Raw genomic sequence first — 9,972 nt, forward strand, 5'->3', positions numbered from 1 at the left:
AAATGCATCTCTCTCAGGAGACTGCCTTACCTACAAATAAAAGAACAGCTGACATGCATTTTAACAGGCAATTGGAAATCATGCCTATTCCCCCAAGTTTTTCTTTAAAATTTTGAGTTGAACTGGGCCTTCAAGATGAATTAATTCATTTCTTATCAAAAATAAAGGCCAATGGAACATTGCCTAACTGTATGCTTAACAAAAATAAGGATGCATTAAGTTTTGGGTTGTCTTTGTTTTTGTTTTAGTCATCATTTTAAAATGTAAACACAAGCTGACAAAAATAATAATACCTACTTCAAAGTGTTCTGCTAATGACTGAGTGAAATAATGCAAGGAAAAAAGCAATTGCTCAGTGCGTAGTGTCTCGGATACGGTCCATATGAGGTCTTATTATCCCTAGTTTACTATTAGCTAAGTTATGGTTTGAGAGTTCAAGAAATAAAAAACAGGTAGATCCGGGATTTTCTGTCTCCACAGACAACGTCCATTCTACTGGATCAATAAAGAAAGCAGCGAGAATATTTCTTTTCTGGGAGAACTTCAGAGTAAGGATGGCCTTTCTACAGTCTCCACACACCTCTCAAGGTTAAAACCTTCTGATTCATTTGTTCATGTTTAAATTAGACACCTCAGGGAAAAGAAACTCCACATGATCTATAATCAGAAGGTAATGGCCCTACCATACACGTACACATCAAATACACATACAAAGGGCAACAACCACGGAAGTAAAGAATAGAAACCACATGCTCAACATAAGCCAGTCTTAAGACTTTACTAATTCTTAACTAATTATTTAAACAGTGTGACTCAATATGATTAAGCGTAACTCCTCAAGGTATATTCATTTCAAAATTATATAACTTTATTAAAAAATAGTTCATACATTGCTTACCTAAGCATCTCATAAGACTATGATGAGGCCCAATTTTAAAAATGTGAAAACATTGCTTATGTCAAAGAGCTGTTGCAGATTGTGGTTATTATTATCTCACTCAATAAACCACCTGCTTTCCCCATAGAAAGCATTTCCATGACTCAACCAGATAAGTACTTCAGCTTTTGACTTCATTTTCCATAGGTAGACACAGCTTTGAAGGATGAATGCATCCTCGTTTGTATCTATAAAAGAAATTTGTCACTGAAATCACTTACGTAACTACATATTTGCTAAAGAGATGAATAAAATACTTGTGAGGCTTATGTCAGTAAACTGATTTTGTTGAATGCTACTTAGAATTGACAAATAAAACTAGTGAATATACATTTATAAGGTTAATGTCATGTCTTTGCTTTTAAACAAGCATTTTCCTTATGTTCCCAGGGAGCTAGGCTATCCTAAATTGGGTCAGCAATGTTAACTCCATATCCAGCTACAAGCTGTTACCCAGAAACAAACAAACAAAAAAAGCATAGAACAAACCCAAAAGGGTCCAGGGGTCAGCCAACAACCGTATATTAAAATATAAAGAGAGTCAATATAATAAAGGATTAACCTAAACACAGAAAGCTATAACTACAACAAGCCGAATTGGTTCTCAGGATCCATAGGTCTTCAAACACTAAGAAACTATACCAAATGGGTAGGACTGAGTGCTCTAACTGGTTCAATGGACTGTGGAAGTGCCTACCAAAACTAAGTAAAAATTTACCCCAGGAAGGGAGTTAGAGATCTACCCAATATCACAGGTAGCTTACATCACAGAAAGCAATTATCGTATGACAGACCCAGGACCCATAAGCCAACAGACAAAACTGTTAGAAAAGGGAAACAAGAAAAAGTCTCCCAATCATGATCTTAGTTCTTTGTCTTTATGTTAACCAGTGATAGTCTGTAAGTCATTTACTCATAGGTAATTATTCCAAGGATTGTAAGGAGGCCATTGAAACACTCTTACTCTTAATGAATCAGCACCTGTCAAAATTGTATAAAAAGCACTTATTGATTATCCTTCTTTGGATTTTGGTTTGTTTGTAGCCTGAGTGCTTACAGCCAATTTCCATTTTTTGTTTTCTGATGTCACAATAAAAAAAACTCTGTCACAGAAGGCTTTAATGAAAATTATTACTCCACAACAGATATAGGATCCAACAGTGGTCAGTTTAGCCTAGGACAAAAGGAAGAGAGACAATGAAGTGAAATATGTAAGAACATCAACTCCAGACTCATACAGGCTTGGGTTCAAACCCAAGCTCTTCTGTTTAGTTATGTCTCATGGAACAAGTTACTTCCAATCCTTGGTTTCCACTTCTGAAAAGTGAGTATACTAAGAATGCCTATTGATAGACTCAAACACAATCCACATGAATACATTCAACAGGAGATCAAGCCCCCAGACCACTGACGCAGGGAAGAATTGTCAACATTTTTACTTGTACTTAACTCCCCCTTTACCATGAACAGGGCTGACAAGTGCTTTTACTGATAAGCTCTTTGACTCTTTCTTTTATTATTTTAAAAATGGAAATTATTTTATTTGGTCACAGTGTAGGTATGCCAATTTTTTTTTTAATGCATAGCAGTTTTATATGACCTTCATAATCCCTTAGTACCTGTCAAACATACATGAGTCCAATTCTATTTCAGGCAGCTTCTTTATACAAAGAAAATCAAGTTGTCTGTACCTTAATTGATGATAATTTATGTTAATGATTACATAATTCTGAAAATTCAAAAATGTGAACTATAAATATCACCGTATATCAAGTTCTTCTTGAAAATTCTGGTCATGGTAGCCTCCTATTCTTTATGGAGAAAAGTCCATTCAGTGGCTGGATAAAATGTGAATGCCATTTCCAAGTCTTATTTCTACATCTAAGAAGAAAGTCTCACATACACACAAGGTAGAGAATGTTCCCCACTGCTTCTCAAGTGCTGTTTCCAATTTGATGTCATGGAACAAAAAATAGAGAAGGAAAAGGTTCGTCACTTATTTCCAACTGGAATTTAGGGATGTTTCCGTGAGAGGATGTGAACCTGTAGAACTGCCTCTCAGTTGCCCTCTGGGGTTTGAAAATTTTCCATCAGCATGATTCTCCAAGACAGTTTAATGTGGTTTGAAGTACTTAAGCATTGGCAAATATCTATGTCCCAAATCAATTAGGATATTTTTTAAATCTCCTTCTTTTATAACTACTCCTGAGATTCTATGTGACGATGCTTTCACTTCCCTTTATGTTCAGGAATATAACAATGTTTATGCTAGAATGGAAACGCCTAATGTTCTTACTAAATGCAAGAGCTGAGTTCTGGGATAAGGCACAGCATCGATCCAGGACAGCATGTGCTGTTCTTGGGCTAGGGTGGCAGTGAGTGCTTATGAAGGAATAACATATTTTAAAAATAAATATGCAAAAATATGTAGATTAATCCAAATGTTGTTTTTCTCTCTCTCTCTCTCTCTCTACATACCTGATCTTGATATTCTATGTCTTTAAAACTAAAAGCCTGATTTCTGTCCCTGGGTGGTACAAATCGTTAATGCACACACCTGTTAACTGAAAAGATGGATGTAAAAGTCTACCTCGAGGCACCTCAGAACGAGGTCCTGGCCATCTACTTCTAAAAACTTAGTACCTGAAAACCCTATGAGGCAGAGTTCTACTCTGACACACATGAGGTCCCCGTGAGTCAGAATCAAATCAATAGTACCTGGGTTTTGTTCAACTGTTTGTTGCATATTTTCTTCTCTTCTCATGTTATATGAAAAAAAATGAATGACAGATCAGTTTACTCTGATGAAATGTAGCATTGTGATTGAAGTTTGAGGTAAAACCTGGAGATCCCTCATCAGGCCACTTCAGAAAGGGGCCAAACCAAACACTTTGTTGCTCCATTCAGAATTTAAACATTTTACTCTACCTACTTCTACGGCAATTCATACCCCACAAAAGATGTAAAATTGAAATAATTCATCAGAAAAGTTAAGGCCCAGAAGCACCTTCACATCAAGCACCTATGGGATCAAAGAACAAGGGTTGCTTTCTTTTTATTAAAATTTTAGAAGTTTGCCCTGACCAGAAGAACTGGCTGACATGGACTACATTCCTTGTGATCCAAGGACAGAAATCCCCAGAGAACTGCCGGACACATGGCCTGAAGCTTGTGGAAGGAATGGGTGATGTCATTAGGTACCATCAAGACAGATACTGAGGGTAAAGGATGTCTTCCTCCACTCTCAACATCCTCAGTCAGAGCAAGGACAGGTGAGAGCTTGATAAGGGCCCACACACTTGGCCCAAGGCCAAGGATCAGCAGGGGACTATTTTTATCTCAGAGTCCTGAACTTGTGTCCCCTGAACTGAACAGGTCAGCACCACTCTGGCAACCCAATGTAGTGCAACCCTGTGGAAAAAATAAACAAAATAATAAAGATCCAGCCTGCTGAAGCCATTTTCTTGTCAGAGCCTGTAACTGGAGCTGGTGTCCCAGCCACAGGAACAGTCATAACTTGATTGGGGCTGATTAAGAGCTCCTTGAGGATTCTGGTTGATTCCATGGATGGGATAGAATATGGGAGAGCAACATAAAAAGTAGAAAGAGTCAGGAGTCCATACAGTCATGTCCATGTTGGGATGTTATACCCAGAAGACACTACAGACTTCTCAGTCGCAGGCACTGGAGAATGTTGGACATTTTGCAGTAGGCACTCCAAAGCATGGAAGCAGGGACAGGGTTCTGCTTGTCCACGTGAAACAGAGTTTTATGAAAAAATCGGCTCCTCAAAGCTATGAACATAAAATGAGAGTGTAAGCCATTTAGGAAGTTCAGGGGAAGGAAAAGTGTTCCAGACAGAAGGAATAGCCTATGGATATAAAGGCCCTATGGCAAGAGTATACCTGGTCCTTAAGTGGAACGGAAAGGGACCACATGGACTGGAGAATCAGTGAGGGATCAGCCATGAGTGAGCAGTCCAGAGAGGTGGGAGGGTAGCAAGATTACTGCTGCCTGATCTTTAGCAATTTTAAGGTTTTAGCTTTTATCCTGAGCACCAGTGCAGTTGAGCAGGGTCATGAGATGATCTGACTTATGTGTTTAAAAGATAACTCTAACTTCCTTGCTAAGGATAGAATTGGAGATAAGTATACAAGGTAATGCAGGAAGACTAAGTAAGAGGGACTTGCAATAATCGAGGTGAAAGAGGATGGTGGCTTGGAATTAAGTGACAGCTCTCAAAATGAAAAGAAGTTCTTGAATTTGAGATGTAGGTTAAAGCTGACAGGATTTCCTGATAGAGTGGATGTGGGCAATGAGAAGAACAAATGAACCAAATGAGGCATCAGTAGAGACGGAGGATGACATGAGTGGAGTCTGTTTGGGGATTGGGTCAGAACAACCAGAAATACAGCTTTGGATTTATTCAGTTTAAGAAACCAACTTGCCATTTAGATGGAAATACCATGGAAGCAGTTGGATGTCCAGATCTCAACCTCAAGGAAGAAGTCTGGACTGGAGATATTAATTTGGGCACCTTGGTCATTTAAGAGATTATGTAAAGGAAGAGGGAATAGATCAATTGGGTTAAATGCTGTTAATGGATTTAATAAGATGAGAAATGAAAAAGTGCTGTTAAATTCAACAAGGCAGAAGTCTGTGGTGACCTTGAAGAGAGGATTTTTAAATAATTTTGATTACCGACATGTGACTGAAAGGAGTAAAGAGACATGGGGGATGGGCATTATAGAGATCCCTTAGTTTTGCTGCAGAGGAGGGAGAATGAAATGGGGTATTAGACATAAAGGAAGTAGGGCCAAAAAAATATTTTTAACGATGAGAGAGGTAACAGATTGCTTCTTTGATGATATAACTGATCCAGTAGAGAAGGAAACATGGATGAAATAAGAGTCAGAAGAGATTCTTAGCCAAGTGTCCTTGTGTAAGCAGTGAGGAGATGAGGTTCCATGCAAAAGTAGAAGCTGGTTGTCTTTGGTAAGGGTCACAGATACTTCATTTACGGCTGCAGTTAGAAGGCAGCATATAAGTGAATGGATGCTGGCAGATTGATAGATATACTTGTAGGACTCTGGAAATTCTCTTTTGATGTTTTAAATTATTTCAGTGAAATAGGAAGGCGGTGCATTAAGGTTCCCATTAAGTTTGACTCTTGTGGTAATTTTTTAAGCAGATACTTTTCTTCAAATTGAAGTATCCTTCAATTCCTACTTTGCAAAACCTCAGAATCATAAAGAGTTGAGATTTTTTTAAATTCTAATACAGAGGTAATCATATAATTTACCAGTTAGTATTAGTAACAACCAATCTCCATAACAAAACAGTATGACCAAGATTTGTTTCAGATGTCAGGGTGTCAAAAAAAAAAAAAAAAAAAAAAAGCCAGACATTGAGCTGTTGAATAATATGATTAATGGGTAAAGGCTACTTAATGTGAACTAATTTAGGGATCTTTTTTATAGAACTGTAAGAAGTTGTGAGAATAAATTAACAGGAAATATCACAGCATTAGTGAACAGAACAGCTCATAAATGTAATAGACGATGTAGATTCAGATATTACTTTATTTTTTTAGTAGTGGCTTAAACAACTTGGAAATTTATTTATCTCTTACATATAGGAAGTCTGAGCCAAGTAGTATGGGGCTGCTATTACAACTCTACAACATTAGGGTTTTAGGATCCTTCAGTCTTGCTTTTCCACTAACCTTAACACACATCCTCAAAGTCCAAGATGGCTGCCTGAATTCCCACCACAATTCCACATTTACAGAATTACCATTTAATATACCACTTTCATTTACATTTTATTCATCATAATTTGTTTGCATGATCACACCTAACTACGCTGGATGCTCAGAAATATCTTTTAGCTAGGAAACACAGTTTCTGAAAAAACAACAGCAGCAACAACAACAACAACAACAAAACCATTGCCATCTCCTGAACTCAGACTCAAAAGTTTCCAGATTTTTGATCTTTGTAAGGAAAGGAGACTGCCACATCTTTCTGCTGTAGGGCAGGTGGTGGTTTCAAACCACCACACTTTATGTCAGCAGCCAAGGGCTTACCTACTGTACCACCAGGGCTGCTTGACTGGGATCAGGACCCTAAAAGTAAATTTTTTTTCAGTTAAAATAGTTTCAGGAAGTTCCTATTAATGATATCTAAGATTTTTTTTCTTCTTTCCCTAAAGGTTTTTCAAAGTATGGTGTCAATGGCAAAAAGTTTAATGGATAATCTGAATCCTCTTTTTTAGTGATTTCTTTTCATTACTATATTATAAACAAACATAAAATTCAATTCTCCTTAGATTACCTATAAGGATACTGAGCTGCCAACTCCAAGATGTGAGTGATTCGAGGGTGGTAATAGCATTTCCTGACCTACCCGTTAGTATTTTTCTGTGGCATTACATTACTTTCTGCCTTACAAGTTCCAACCCATATAAAGTATTTGGTTAAGCACATTTTGATTTCTTTCCTCTTGAAACTTAAATTTTTAAGTTTAATGTTTTATTTTTCATCAGAAACCACCACCCATCTGGTCCACAATTTCCTCATGGTATTTTTCACTTCCTTATTCCTGAAAGTATAAATCAAAGGGTTGAGCAAGGGACTTACGAAGGTGTAAACTATGGCCACCACCTTGTCGAAGGAGAAAGCAGATGGAGGTCGGGCATAGATAATTATGCATGGGACAAAAAACAAAACCACCACAGCAATGTGAGATCCACAGGTGGAGAGAGCTTTCAGCCGTCCTTCAGAGCTATGAGTTCGTAGTGAGAGCAAGATGACACAATAGGAGATGAGCAACAAGGAGAAGATTATGATGCAGATAAACCCACTATTGGCAACCACCAAAAGGCTAAGGATGTGAGTGTCAGTGCAGGCAAGCTTCAATAATGGGTTCAAATCACATAGGAAGCGATCAATAACATTGGGGCCACAGAAGGGCAGCTGGAAAGTAAAGACAATTTGTGTCAAAGAATGCAAGAAGCCCCCTGTCCAGGCTACCCCCATCAGGATACCACAGAGCCTCCAGTTCATGATAGAGGGGTAGTGCAATGGCTTGCAAATGGCCACATAGCGGTCATAGGCCATGGCGGTCAGGACAGTCACCTCCACTCCAGCAAAGAAGTGGTCAGCAAAGACCTGGGTCGTATAGCCCTTGAAGGAGATGGTTTTCTTCTCATAGAGGGAGTCCACAATCATCTTTGGCGCAAATGCAGAGGAATAGCAGGCATCCAGGAAGGACAGGAACGCCAGAAAGAAGTACATGGGGGAGCCCAGGACTGTCGGGCTGCTGACAATGGTCACCACAACTAGCAAATTGCCCCCAACAGTGGCCATGTAAGAGAACAAAAATACAACAAATTCTATTTTTTGAACACTTGGATTCCATGAAAGACCCAAGAGGATGAACTCAGTTACAAAGCTTTGGTTTTGCATATTTCAGAGGAAAAGGTGGAAGCTAACACAGTAAACATGTAGAATCTGAAATTAGGAGAAAGATGTTTGTCTCAAAAGAGTTTATGATATTAGCATAGTATTCAAAGTATTGGTGAATCCATAACCAAAATTATTTTAAGTGCTTTGTGGTTGTTAAAAATACAAAATTAGAAATTTCTTGAGCCATCAGTCAGAACTTAAATTCTTTAAAACTCTTTAAACTCTTTAAAACAGTCAGAGTTTCAATATGTGGGAATGGAAACATTCATACGTGGTACGGATGACAAATAGTTTTTAAAGTGGGTGCCAACATTGACTTGTTAGGAGTGGCTACCTAGAGTGAAATGTTGAGGAGGATTCTGAAGCACATCCAAGCTCTGAGGAAAGGAGGACTATAATGTATTAGTTATGCCTCCCATTGGCATGGCATGGGAACCAGGATGACTTGCATGGGAAATGTATCTTTCTCCAGGAGACTGCCTTACCCACAAATAAAAGAAAATATAACATGCATTTTAAGAGGCTATTGGAAATCATGCCTACTCCCCCAAATGTTTCTTTAAAAGTTTGAGCTGAATGGGGCCTTTAAGACGAATTACTTCATTCCGTATAAAAAATAAAGACCAATGGAAAAAGTGCCTAACTGTATGCTTAAAGAAAATGAGCATATATTAAGTGCTGTTTTTTTTTAATTCATCATTTTAAAATGAGAACTGAAACTGACAAAAATAATAATACCTACTTTAAAATGTTGTGTTGATGAATAAGTGAAATAATGCAAGGAAAGCAATTGCTCAGTGCCTTTAGTTACTAGGATACAGTCCATGTTAGATTTTATTATCCCCAATAGCCCTAATTGGGGAGGTTAAGTCAAAAAATTAACAAAAGGTATATCTGGGATTTTCTGGCTCCAAAGCCAAAGTCCATTCCACTGGATCAATAACAAGCAAGGAGAATGTTTCTTTTCTGGGAGAACTTCAGAGAAAGGATGGCCTTTCTACAGTTTCCATATACCTCTCAAGGTTAAAACCTTCTGATTCATTTGTTCATGCTGAAATTAGAAACCTCAAGGAAAAGAAACTCCGCATGGTTTATAATCAGAAGGTAATGGCCCTACCATATACGTACATATCAAATACACATACAAAGGGCAACAACCATGGAAGTGAAGAATAGAAACAACATATTCAACATAAGCCAGTCTTAAGACTTTATTAGTTCTTAACCAATTATTTAAACAGTGTGACTCAATACGATCAAGTGCAACTCCTCGAGGTATATTCATTTCAAAATCATATAACGTTATTGTAAAATAGTTCATACATTGCTTACCTAAGCATCTCACAAGACTCTGAAGAGGGCCAAGTTTGAAAATGTGAAAGTGTTGCTTATGGCAAAGAACTGTTGTTGCAAACTGTGGTTATTATTATCTCACTCAATAAACCCGCGGCTTTCCCTATAGAAAGCATTTCTACGACTCAACCAGATAATTATTTCAACTTCTGACTTCATTTTCCATAGGTAGACACAGCTTTGAAGGATGAGGGTGTCCTTGTTTGTACCTATA

The 9,972-nt window shown here is 37.9% G+C and overlaps 1 protein-coding gene across 1 annotated transcript; it reads right to left on the minus strand.

Moving 5' to 3' along the window:
* Positions 1–7,469: 7,469 nt before the first annotated feature.
* On the minus strand, positions 7,470–8,505 carry LOC135229822 (olfactory receptor 4C15-like). The gene has a single exon (XM_064279100.1). It carries the CDS (start codon positions 8,403–8,405, stop codon positions 7,470–7,472), a length of 936 nt encoding a protein of 311 aa, XP_064135170.1. The 5' UTR covers positions 8,406–8,505.
* Between the last annotated feature and the right edge of the window lie 1,467 nt (positions 8,506–9,972).

This window comes from Loxodonta africana, unplaced genomic scaffold, assembly GCF_030014295.1.
Source record: "Loxodonta africana isolate mLoxAfr1 unplaced genomic scaffold, mLoxAfr1.hap2 scaffold_55, whole genome shotgun sequence".
NCBI classification, from domain to species: Eukaryota; Metazoa; Chordata; class Mammalia; order Proboscidea; family Elephantidae; genus Loxodonta; species Loxodonta africana.